The sequence below is a fragment of the Trifolium pratense genome, linkage group LG6 (assembly GCF_020283565.1).
Source record: "Trifolium pratense cultivar HEN17-A07 linkage group LG6, ARS_RC_1.1, whole genome shotgun sequence".
NCBI lineage: Eukaryota > Viridiplantae > Streptophyta > Magnoliopsida > Fabales > Fabaceae > Trifolium > Trifolium pratense.
Window position 1 is genome coordinate 39,537,481 of NC_060064.1, and position 13,920 is coordinate 39,551,400.

The 13,920-nt window shown below is 36.1% G+C and overlaps 1 protein-coding gene across 1 annotated transcript; it reads left to right on the plus strand.

The window, feature by feature from the left end:
- The first annotated feature begins 8,482 nt into the window (after positions 1-8,482).
- Positions 8,483-10,297, plus strand: LOC123892256 (bromodomain-containing protein 4-like). Its single transcript, XM_045942060.1, has one exon. It carries the CDS (start codon positions 8,483-8,485, stop codon positions 10,295-10,297), a length of 1,815 nt encoding a protein of 604 aa, XP_045798016.1.
- The last annotated feature ends 3,623 nt before the right edge of the window (positions 10,298-13,920 follow it).

The following is a 13,920-nucleotide window of genomic DNA, read 5'->3' on the forward strand; positions in this document are numbered from 1 at the left end:
AGAAGACAAGTAATTCAGAAGTTCGCAAGTTCTCAGAAGTTACAACCTTCAGAAGATGAAGCCATCAGAACTTCTTAATGACTAAGCTTCATCAAACTCTGAAGATCTTCTTGAAGTTGGTGAAGATTCTCTTTTGTTAGTCAACTCTTCTACCAATGAAGAAAAGGACCTTTCAAGCTTGATCAGAACAGCTACCCTCATTTTGTCTGTCCACTCTTGAGAACGTGGGACATCAGACTTTTTAGCTGAATAAGGAAAGTCTTCTCTGCACATGGTCAAAGTGTCTGAAACTCTTACTCAGTTTTAGAAACAACCAAATTGCATCAAGACAAGCTGCTTGAAGATAAAAGGTTATCTACTTCAACGGTCATCCTTGCAACGACTCTTTTCTAGCTATATATATACTAGAAGAATCAGTTGTAAATATCAATCAATTAATCAATCAAGGATTATACACGCTCGAACAAACTCTGAATTACGAATACAAGCTCTGAACCTCTGAATTAGTGTTTTTGCACTCTTAGTCCAAATACTTTGTATTCATTGTATTTGCTCTTTAAGGTTCTCTCAAGAGCAGTTGTATTCTTTCAACTATTTTATTGTTTCTGGTACTTGAGGAAACTTAAGCTTGTGTGCTTAAGTGAGAAGTCTTAAGCTTGTGTGCTTGAGCATTGTTGTGAAGTCTCTTGCTTGTGTGCTTGAGCATTTGTAATCTTGTGTGATTATAGTGAAATCCCTTGGAAGTGCAAGGGGACTGGACTACTCTCGTTTTGTGAGAGGAACCAGTATAAATTGCTTGTGTGATCTCTCTCTCCCCTTTATCTTGTTTTATTGTGTTACTTATCCGCTGCTGTTGTAGTTAAGTTAAGAACTTGAAAAAGTTTTAAACTTGGCTAAAACACAATTCAACCCCCCCTTCTTGTGTTTTCACACCTTCAATTGGTATCTAGAGCACTGGTCTGTTACTTTCACTTAACAGTGAGACAGTAAAGATCTTGTGAAAGCACTATGTCTGGTGGAGACGATAGTACTAGAACAACTGGTGAGGCCAGTGATGCTGGTGGTGGTCCTAGAAATTCTTTTGGTTTTGACTACTTAAGTAATGAATCACATGAACATAGTGACAATAGAAAAGCCCCTATATTCAATGGTGATGCATCATTATTTGAGTGGTGGAAGGAAAGACTGTATAGCAATATTACTGCTATTGATCATGAATTATGGGATTTAGTTGAGCTCGGAGTAACTTTTGAAAACTTAAATGAACATGGAAGATTGTCCATTGAGCACAGAAAGTTACTCTCACCAGCTAACTTAAAAATCTACACTAAGCATCACAGAGTAAAGGACATTGTTGTTGGTGTTATAAGACATGAAGATTATGTCAGAATAGAAAACAAGTCCACTGCTAAATCTATCTTTGACTCTATGTGTGCTACCTATGATGGTAATGAAAAGGTTCAAGAGGCTAAGGCTAGTCTCTTGATAAGGCAATATGAACTATTCACTATGCAATAAGATGAAAGCATTGAGACTATGTTTACAAGGTTTCAAATCTTTGTATCTGGTCTTAAAGCTCTTAAGAGGAGTTATTCCACCTATGACCATGTTCAGAAGATTCTGAGGAGTCTTCCTATTGCTTGGAGACCTAAGGTCACTGCAATAGAAGAAGCTCAAAATCTCAAGACTCTGAGTCTTGAGGCTCTGATAAGCAATCTCAGAAGCCATGAGATGGTTCTGAATGCTGATTCAGAAGCTAAGAAGAAGTCCAAGTCTGTGGCTTTATAGTCAACTAGGACTCCTTCTAAAGCTCTTAAGACTCAGCTTCTTGACATTGAAGAGGAATCTTCTGCAGATGGTCAAGAGGAGGAAATGGGTGAAGATGAGTTTGCTTTATTCACCAAGTTTCAGCAATGGAACAGGTTTATAACAAAAGAAACTTCAGAGGAAACAGCTCCAGAAATTTTGTCAGCAAAAAGGATGATCAGAAGAACTGCTTCAACTGTAAGAAGCCAGGACACTTTATTGCTGACTGTCCAGAAATGTCTGCCAAAGACAAAAGCAAAAGATACAGCTCAAAGAAGCAACAATTTAAGAGCAAATTGAAAAAGAGTCTGATGGCTACTTTTGAAGAGCTATCATCTGAGGAAGAAGTTGAGGAAGAGGAAGAGGCAAATCTAGCCCTAATGGCTTCAACTGACTCAGATGCAGACTCAGAGGATGAATCAGAATCAGATTCAGAAGTTACAGATGAGGTATTTTCTGACTGTTCTAAATCTCAACTTATAACTGCACTTAACAAGGTCATTGAGAAACATCTCAGAGTGTTAAGTAAACAAAAAGCTTTACAAGAAAAGCTTAACATTCTGACTGAACAGGCAGACCATTTTCAAGGTCTATATCAAGAAACTCTAAACAGAGTGAATGATTTTGAAAAGGGATGTGCTGTGTGTCACAAACCTATTGATGAGCAGGAAATAGCTCTTCAACAGTTTGTGCATCTCAACCTTGGGAAGAGCAAAGCTGCAAATAGGATTTATAATGTTTTGAGACATAGAGGAGAAGGACTTGGCTATGAATATGGTAGAACATATTCAAAGCTAAAGACCCTTGCCAAAAAGGTTGGAAAATCTTGGGTTTATTATGTTGTTCCACCAAGTGAAGAGGGAAAGAAATCTGGTACTCTAGGAAATGAGGATGATGATCTGAGAAAATTAAAAGCTGACAGCTCAGAGGAACCAAGTTCCTTAGGATCTGGGAAGAAAAGTTCAAAAGATAGAAGTTATTCAGAACCTGAGAATATTAGTTCTGATGTTCTGACAACTTCAAAATCTAAGACTTCAAATTCTAGAACCAAATGAACTTCAGTACCTGAGGCATGTCAATCTAAAGACTCAGAAGTTTTTAAAAGAAAAAAATCAAACTCCAAACCTCAGATGCAATACAGGACTCAGATTATTTATGATTCTAGAGTCAGTAGATATAACCAATCAGAACAAAGGATTGGTGATAAATACAAACCCTGGAATCATAAACAATCAAAATCCTGGAATAATAACAAATCTCAAACAAAGAAAAAGTTTCAAAAAGGTTATTATTCCAAACCAAGATCTTTCTCTAACACTCAACAACATAGTAAGCATTTGTGGACTAACAAGCGTGGACCCAGAAGATGGGTACCAAAAGCTGAAATAATGTACCATTCAGATTTACCAACTAGGAAAGGATATGTCCTACCTAGAGCATGGAAACAAGTCCTAAGCAAAGGAAGAAGGGCTTATGTCCTAGACAAATGGTTGACAGGTTCTCAAGTTACCAATCAGAACTTGAGAAATGAAGAGGAAGAATACTGGGATGACTTTATCATTAACTGTGATGAAGAATTCTACCGCAATGATTAAAGTTGTTTCTCATACAGCCTACCACTCAAGGAAGTATCATGAATCATTCATGGTATCTGGATAGTGGATGTTCAAGGCATATGACTGGTGACAAACAACTATTTTCTAAGTTGACTCTGAAAGAGGGAGGCTCTGTTGGCTTTGGAGGCAATCAAAAAGGAAAAATAATAGGTGCAGGTACAATAGGTAACTCTTCTCTTTCTATTAATGATGTTTGGTTAGTTGATGGACTCAAACATAACCTATTGAGCATAAGTCAATTTTGCAACAATGGTTATGTAGTTGTCTTTAATAAGGAATCATGTACTGTAACTAAACAATCTGATAACTCCATTGTATTCAAAGGTCTGAGAAAGAACAATGTTTATAAAATAAATCTTTCTGATTTGAATGAACAAAAAGTTGTGTGTCTTCTGACCTTGAGTGAAGAAAAATGGATCTGACATAAGAGGTTAGGCCATGCTAACTGGAGGTTAATCTCTAAGCTTAGCAAGCTTGACCTTGTCAGAGGTTTACCAAAAATTAAATATCACTCAAACACACTTTGTGGTTCTTGTCAAAAAGGAAAGATTACAAAATCCTCTTTTAAACCTAAAAACATTGTTTCTACCTCAATACCATTGGAACTTCTTCACATTGATTTGTTTGGGCCAGTTAACACTGCCTCTATCAATGGAAAGAAGTATGGATTAGTAATTGTTGATGATTACAGTAGATGGACTTGGGTAAAATTCCTAAGAACAAAAGATGAAGCTTATGATGAGTTTAGCATCTTCTGCAAACAAATTCAAAATGAAAAAGACTACACTATTTTAAAAGTTAGAAGTGATTATGGTAGAGAATTTGAAAATGAACCTTTTGAAAATTTCTGTGAAAAATATGGCATTCTACATGAATTCTCTTCTCCTAGAACTCCTAAACAAAATGTGGTTGAAGAAAGGAAGAATAGAACTCTGCAAGAAATGGCCAGAACCATGATGCATGAAACTAATGTAGCAAAGTTTTTATGGGCAGAAGCTGTAAACACAACATGTTATGTTCAAAATAGAATCTATATTAGATCTAAGTTGAACAAAACTGCTTATGAATTGTTCAAAGGAAGAAAACTTGACATTTCTTATTTTCATCAGTTTTGATGTACTTGTTACATTTTAAACAACAAAGTCCATCTAAAGAAATTTGATGCTAGAGGTTATAAGGGTATCTTTATAGGATACTCTGAACGCTCAAAAGCATACAGACTGTATATTTCTGAAACACACACTGTGGAAGAAACTATGCATGTTAAGTTTGATGACAAAGAGCCTGACCAAGTGTCAGAGCTTGTGGAAGGTTTGTCTAGATTTCAGGTATCAGAGGATCAGTATTCAGATATTCCAAACTACTCAGAACATCCATTCTCTGAAGAACCTCTGAACATGACAGTTCCTACAGACTCTGAACATGAAAGGAATGAAGCAGCTGCTGAACCTGCTGTTGATAGGGTTGGGAATAGGCCAGGCGGCCTATAGGGGCCTTCGGCCTGGCCTGTATAAGTCTGGCCTGGCCTGGCCTGATTATTAAAAATGTCAGGCTTAGGCTTTGAAAACGGCCTGTTTACATAAATAGGCCAGGCTTAGGCTTCTAAAAAGGCCTACGAAGCCTGATAGGCCGGCCTGTTTATAATAATAATTATTTATATAATATTATTATTTATATCTTATAAAAAAAATATTATTTATAATAATAATTATTTTTCGTAATCGTATTTGTTATTTTATTAGTGTTTAATTATTGTGTTAATCATATTATTAGCTTTTTCTTAATGTTGTAGAAATTATAAAAATTTAAATGTGAACTTTTTAAGGCCTATTTAGCCTATTTAAAAAAACTATATAGAGGAGCTTTAATGTAACACAGGCTTTTAAACAGGCTACAAGGCCAGGCCAGGCTTTTAAAAGGTTCAGGCCAGGCTAAAAAAATTAACATTTGATAGACCGCAGGTCAGGCTCAGGCCTGAAAAAAAATCGTAGGCCAGGCTCAGGCCTGTCAAGGCCTGGCCTGGCCTGGCCTGTTCCCAACCCTATTGATGAGTCTGAAGATGATGAACCCCCTAGAAACACTTTCAAATACAAATCATCACATCTAGAGGAACTGATCTTAGGCAATAAGGATAGTCCAAGAAAGACAAGATCTCAACTGAGAAATGAGGAATCTTTAGTTGGTCTTATTTCAATGATGGAACCTTCAAAGGTTGATGAAGCTCTGAAAGATGATGCTTGGATAGTAGCAATGCAAGAAGAGCTGAATCAATTTCAAAGGAATGATGTATGGACTCTAGTGCCCAAACCTTCACACAAGAACATTATTGGAACAAAATGGGTATTCAGAAACAAGCTAAATGAACAAGGTGAAGTGGTAAGAAACAATGCTAGATTGGTTGCACAAGGTTATAGTCAGCAAGAGGGGTTTGACTATACTGAAACCTTTGCACCAGTGGCTAGACTTGAGGCTATCAGGTTACTTCTATCTTATGCTGTTAATCATGGAATAACCTTGTATCAGATGGATGTTAAAAGTGCCTTCTTAAATGGTTTTATTTCTGAAGAAGTGTATGTTAAACAACCTCCTGGTTTTGAAGATGTCTCAAACCCAGAACATGTTTTCAGATTGAAGAAATCACTGTATGGTCTGAAACAAGCTCCAAGAGCTTGGTATGATAGACTCAGTAATTTCCTTCTTGAAAAGGCTTTTGAGAAAGGGAAGGTTGACTGCACACTCTTTAGAAAAACAACCAAAGAAGATATTTTAATCATTCAAATTTATGTTGATGATATTATTTTTGGTTCAACTAATGCTTCCTTGTGCAAGAATTTCTCTAAGATAATGCAGGATGAATTTGAAATGAGCATGATGGGAGAATTGAAGTTCTTCCTTGGAATTCAAATTAATCAGAAGAAGGAAGGAACTTATGTTCATCAATCAAAATACACCAAAGAACTTCTGAAGAAATTCAACCTAGATGATTGCAAGATAATGAACACTCCCATGCATTCAACTACCAACATGAGTAAGACAGAAGATGAAGGAAAAGTAGACCAAAAGGTCTACAGAGGTATGATTGGTTCCTTACTCTATCTGACAGCCTCTAGGCCAGATATTTTATTCAGTGTTTGCTTATGTGCACGATTCCAGTCAGATCCTAGAGAATCTCATCTTACTGCTGTAAAGAGAATCTTTAGGTATCTGAAAGGAACAACTAATCTTGGACTTCTCTATAAGAAATCCAATGATTATGTGCTAAATGGATTTTGTGATGCTGACTATGCTGGAGATAAAATTGAAAGAAAATCCACAAATGGCAATTGTCAATTTGTTGGTGAAAACCTTATCTCCTGGGCTAGTAAAAGACAAACTACTATAGCTTTGTCTACAGCAGAAGCAGAATACATTTCAGCAGCTAAGTGTTGCACACAACTACTCTGGCTAAAATATCAGCTAGAAGATTATCAGGTAAGCAGTCACAATATTCCTTTATATTGTGATAACACTGCAGCCATCCATTTATCTAAAAATCCTATCCTACACTCTAGAGCCAAACATATTGAAATTAAACACCATTTTATCAGAGATTATGTTCAGAGAGGCATTATAGATATTAAGTTTGTTGATACTGAAAATCAATGGGCTGACATATTTACTAAAGCCTTGCCTGTTGAAAGATTTGATTTTATAAAGAAACATCTGAACATGTTTTCAATCTCTGAATGAAATTTTTTTTTTTGGCAATTAAAGTGTAAGAGGTTATGTATGTCAGAACTTATGGTTCAGAACATATGAAACACAAGCTCTGAAATACTTAACTCTGATATTTTTTTTTTAACTCAGAGGCTCTGAACTATTTAAGTGGAAAACGTTTAGTATTCGCTGCTGAACAGTTGTCCATTAAAATAACAGTTACCAAGTAAACTTCTGCACGTGGTCTACGTTTGTCAGGTAGTGGGTGGTTAATGATGACTTTTAGTATTCAAATTTTTGTCAATAAGCGTAACTTCCCAAATTTGCCATTTTTGTGTTATTTGTACGCATTTAAATAAACTTACACAATACACTTGCACACTTTTCACTTTCACAACCTACACTTTATTTTCTCTCTAAACCTCCAACAAAAATCTTCTTTCTCTCTCGTTAGTTCCTACCCTTACCTAAACTTCATCATGACTGGTTCTTCTTCAACTTCAACAACCAAGATCCCTCCGTTCATGTTCAAACATCTTCAGATTGTTGGGAACGAGATGGAATTCCCAGAATCTCAACTAACGTTACTTCCTGAGAAGATGGTCGACTTTGATAGTCTGAAGGCTAATGGGTTTGATGTGAAGCCGTATTTCTCTGCTCAGGGTTGGGATAAATATTTTGACATGTTGAATGGTCCTATCTACCCAGATCTTTTGAAGAAATTCTGGATGAAAGCAAGAGTCTTTACTAAGTACGAAGCTAAGCTAGAAGAACGTGCTGCAATTGAAAGGGATCCTAGTCTGAAGGGAAAAACTAGGAAGGAGATGGGTTTATTGGAGTTCACCGGTACACAGATTAGGTCTAACATCTGTGGTATCAATCTTACTTTCTCTCCAATCCACTTTAATGCCTTGCTGGGTTTGGATAACTCTGGGTTGGTACTAGATGACTTTGAGAAGGATACAAGATTTAGAGAAGAACTTCTGCATAGGATGTGCATTGATATGAAGCTGAAGGGAAAGGTTAAAGGTCTGACAGATGAATGTAGGGTTCTATTCAAGATAATTCTATCTGCTATCAGTCCAAGAGTTGGTGGTACTGATACTATCTCCTAGCCCCATCGCCATCTGATATACTTTCTTCTGACTGAGAGGAAAGTAAATCTGGGAGAGTACTTCTTTGAGAGGATCTGTGAAGCCATCTTCTTAAGCAAGTCTCAGAGGAAAACAACCATTGTTTATCCAAGACTGCTTTCAGATCTTCTCTTCCAAGGTCACATCATTCAGAACCTGAAGAAGTTCTATCCAGAACTTGTGGCTCAGAAGCTCACTCCAGAAGTTCTGAATGCAAGCTTTCTGACAAAGATGCACCTCATCAACACCAAGCTGGTTCAACCTAAACAAGAGTTCTTAGTACGACTTGAAGATCGTCTGTATGTGAATGGTTATCCTGTTATTTCTGAATTGGATGCTGAGGAAGTAATTCAAGATTATCTGAAGGTTCTTCAAAATGAAGGTTTTACTGTTGATAGGAGTATGGTTCCAAAGGCTCCAGTAAACATGTATAGACCTAAGAGGAAACTCAAGAGAAAAGCTGATACTCAGGAGGATCAAGCTAAGCCAGATCTTCTTGCTCAGAAGAAGGTTAAAGTTGAGCAAACTCTGGCTGAGCAAAGAACTAAGAAGAAGCATGAAGCTGCCGCTGACAAAACTGCTGAAGCATCATCCAAAAAGCCTATTGATCTTGATGCTGAGGAAAGTGATTCAGATGAGACTCAGTCTGATGAAGAGACTCAATCTGATGAAGAAACTCTGGGTGCCCGGCTGCGAAAGAAACAAGTTCCTGATTCTAAAGGTAAGACTCCTAAGTACGTTTTTAATGAAGCTGAAATAGGAGTAGGTTACACTGAACCTCTTAACACTATACTGCCTGAAACTGAAACCATCAACATTCCCTCTGACAATTCAGAAGAAAATGATTGTTCCACTGATGAATTAATCAGACAAGGTAAAGAAAATCTTGAAAAATTTACCTCTTCTGATAACATTCAGCAGAAGGACAAACGTATTCCCTCTGAAAATCCTCTTTCTGAACTTGAAAAACATCTTAGCCCAGACCCCCTAAATAATCACCCTTTCACTCATGAAACAAGCAAATATTCATCCCCTCCTAAACCAAAATCACCACAACCTCAACCACAAATAGAAATATCTCCTCAACCATCTTCTGAACCTCAACAAACTTCTCCTATCAAACAAACTTCCCCCAGCAAATCTCCTAAACCAACCTCTGAACCAAAAACTCCTGAACCAACTCCAGAACCAACCTCTGAACACATAGCATCTAACCTTAACCCTGACTCAGGTGCTGAACATGTTTCTCCTGAACGTGTTCACACTTGTGCTCCTAAGCCTTCAGAAGTAGAGATTATTCAAATTGACAACTCTACTCCTACATCACCTCAACACTCCACAATTCCACATATCTCACCCTCACCTTCTGACCTATTTGGTAACCTCTCCAATCAGCTTTATGATGATCTACTTAGGTTGTCAAATATTAAGAACAGGTTCTTGGCTTGTCCCTCTGATGTGGATATTGAAGTATCACTTCTCAAGGCCAAAATCTGTAATGCTTTGGATGCAGTTGGTGAGGATATAAAGTCTGTTATTGGTAAACGGGATATGGAGGTTGTTCATCTGATGAAGGAAGGTTTAGCACGGGCTAGTTTGAAAAGGTTAACAATGTACAGTCATGAGGAAAATGAGCGTGCTAAGTTTGCTGCTGTGTCTGCTGCTGTGTTGCGTCTGAATGCTTTCAAGGACTGCTGGGTAGATTCCAAGCTGTTTAAGAGTCAAGAAGCTCAGAGGATAGAAACTGAACGTCTGGATCAAGCTGCTGAGAGGCTTGCTCAAGAAGCTAATGTGCTGCACCAAGATGATGTTCTCATGCTTGATTATCAAGAGGAAGGTGGACCCTTCTCTGATAAGGGCAAAGCTCCTATGGATACAGATCAGCTGAGGGCTCTTCAGGAAGCATTGAGGCAACAACAAGAAGCTCTTGAGAGGCAAAGATCAGATCATCTGAATCTAGAATCAAAGGTGGATAAGCTTGACTCCAAAGTGGACTCCTTGAACGACAAATTTGACATCCTCTTAGCCTTTCTTCAGAAACCCTAGGATTCTCAGCACATTTATGTTATTTTATTTATGTTTATATTTATCTTCTGAACAATTTTTTAGTTTTCTGGATTTTAACTTGGTTATTTAGTATGTTATTTTCTTTTTTGCGTGGTTTGTCGTTATTCATTATATTATTTTTTTTAGACAAGAAAATAAGAACACAAGCAGAATTTAAAAGAAAATTTTTATTAATGAGCTGCATATGCTGAGTACATTGGTAAAAAGAAAAGACAACCTAAACCTATTCAGATTGATCCTCAGAAGAAATCTCAGATTTCTCCTCAGCATCATCTGATGATAATTCTATAGGCTCTGGGTTATGCTCTTCTTCTTCTTCATCTTGTTCTTCTTCTGGAACATAGCCAGCCAAGAATTTAGCATAGTCAGCGTCAATCTCATCTTCCTCAGACTCAGAATCTGACGAGATGATGATGATTTCAGCTTCTTGTGGCTTCTTATTTTCTTCCTTATCTCGCTCTTCTCTTTCGCGTTCTTCCTCCTTCTTCCTGCGAAATTCAGCAATACAAGCACTAAACCTTTTCATTCTTCTTATTTTTTTCTTGATATTTTGATTCTGTTTTGTTATGAAGAATATTTGTCACAAAGTTCTCCTTTTATAACCTGTTTTGGCGCATTGGTTTTTGTTTTGAAATAAATTCATCTTTGTAACAACCAACTTTTATCTTTGACTATCTTGGTTTCCTAACTTTTTGCTTTTTGATAATGACAAAAGGGGGAGTAGTTACGCATTAATTGATAAGTTGATAAGTTTCAAAAAGCTGAAACCACTATTGCTTGTTACTTATTATATTCTTATTTTTAAAGTTGTTTTGCAAATACTTGTTTTAAATGCGGAGACTAAGTATTTTAAAACTGAAAATAAATTTCGTAAGTAAGGATAAGTTAAAAGTGCAATTTTAACTTAATCTTATGAGACTTAGGGGGAGAGCTTGCAAACCTCTCGTCCTGAAGAAAAACATGAAATTTGTTTTTATTCTAAAATTACTTAAATCTTATACTAAATTAAAATATCATGGATAAAACTTAAAGCTTAGGCTTTATGGAGTATCAATCTTAGGGGGAGCTTGCAAACCTCATAAACCTAAGAGAAACATGATAAGTTAATTTAACAACAATTGTCAATTAATACTTATGTTTGTCATCATCAAAAAGGGGGAGATAGTTGGAACAAAATTGATTTAAAAATGTTTGCCCCTAAATCTATTAAGGTTTTGATGATAACAAAGTATTAATAAACAATTGGAATGACTAAAAATTTAATTTAAGTGTGCAGAACTTAGCTTCAGATAAGCTCTGAATAAAGCTCAGAAGACAAGTAATTCAGAAGTTCGCAAGTTCTCAGAAGTTACAACCTTCAGAAGATGAAGCCATCAGAACTTCTTAATGACTAAGCTTCATCAAACTCTGAAGATCTTCTTGAAGTTGGTGAATATTCTCTTTTGTTAGTCAACTCTTCTACCAATGAAGAAAAAGACCTTTCAAGCTTGATCAGAACAGCTACCCTCATTTTGTCTGTCCACTCTTGAGAACGTGGGACATCAGACTTTTTAGCTGAATAAGGAAAGTCTTCTCTGCACATGGTCAAAGTGTCTGAAACTCTTACTCAGTTTTAGAAACAACCAAATTGCATCAAGACAAGCTGCTTGAAGACAAAAGGTTATCTACTTCAACGGTCATCCTTGCAACGACTCTTTTCTAGCTATATATATACTAGAAGAATCAGTTGTAAATATCAATCAATTAATCAATCAAGGATTATACACGCTCGAACAAACTCTGAATTACGAATACAAGCTCTGAACCTCTGAATTAGTGTTTTTGCACTCTTAGTCCAAATACTTTGTATTCATTGTATTTGCTCTTTAAGGTTCTCTCAAGAGCAGTTGTATTCTTTCAACTATTTTATTATTTCTGGTACTTGAGGAAACTTAAGCTTGTGTGCTTAAGTGAGAAGTCTTAAGCTTGTGTGCTTGAGCATTGTTGTGAAGTCTCTTGCTTGTGTGCTTGAGCATTTGTAATCTTGTGTGATTATAGTGAAATCCCTTGGAAGTGCAAGGGGACTGGACTACTCTCGTTTTGTGAGAGGAACCAGTATAAATTGCTTGTGTGATCTCTCTCTCTCCTTTATCTTGTTTTATTGTGTTACTTATCCGCTGCTGTTGTAGTTAAGTTAAGAACCTGAAAAAGTTTTAAACTTGGCTAAAACACAATTCAACCCCCCCCCTTCTTGTGTTTTCACACCTTCATACCGGGTTTTAGGAGGCTTTGTGCAAAATATAAATTGTTATTTAAATTTAATTGCAAAATATACAAAATATAAGTGGCCCCTTAATATAAAAAATTTAATTTTTTATTTTTATAAAAAAAAACTGTCGATTTAAATTGCGTATTGCAAACATATATATTATCAATATTAAATCAATTGCATTAAATCAAATGGATAGGAAATACAAAATAATTATCTTTCTATATAACGTCAAAAATGAACCTCCTAATCTAAGTTTAAATTTTATGCAAAGATTAAAATGGACTAAAACTATATTTACGAGTATAGATAACTAATCTATTGATACTCATATGATATTATATGAACATTAACAATATATAACTATTAGTTTAGGGCCTAAAAATTAATCTATTAATATACATCTGATATTTTATAGGTATAAATAATATATAAGTAATATTATAGGAGCTCAAAATTTTGAGGCCCGATGCCGTCGCACACCTCGCACATGTGTGCAAGCCGCTACTGCACACAATCTAGAAGCATAATTCAGATGTCACCGTTTTTAGCATATATAAACGGATCCAAATATGATTCGAGACCCCACATATTTAATCAATAGATTACCATAACAAGTTAAACTTATCTGATATGAGTACACAAGAAAAGATAGCAACAACAAAGAAATTATCCATTTGGAGCTACAATATAATTAGGCGGGTCTATCCAGGGTACGATCATACACTAAAATCACTTATTTGCTACTTGCCAGCATAATGTCTAACTTTGCCATTACAGTGTCCATGTACACCCCTACCCAAGAAGGAGCGTACAATCAGTCAAAATATGAGGTCTTCCTTCATGTACGACCACACGCTAAAATCACTTATTTGCTACCTGCTAGCACATTGTCTAACTTTGACATTAAAATGTCTTTTTGCAAATACACCACCCTAATTGGAGAAAAAAGATATACAACTCATCAAGGAGCAACAAAATCAAAGGCACGAGAGAAACACGTTCTACTTAGGAAGTAAACTTGGTAAGTTGAAACAAGAACATTACATTATAGATACAAAGTTCCATCATTTTTAACAAAGACTAATCTCCATCGGAACATTTACTAGATACACACAAAAGTGAATTATTTTCTTCAATTAAATATTTTATATACACAAAACTCAAATACCAAATCTCTAATCACTTACTTAACAAGTCCAAATCAACAAACCATTTAAATCGTCCATTGCTGGTTAGTTTAAACTCTCTTCATCATCCAAAGAACACATTTTCAAACATTCTCCTATTCACATAAAAATCACTTTGAGAAATAGAAAGGTTGAATGGTTCGATCCTTGACACAGGGGCATAA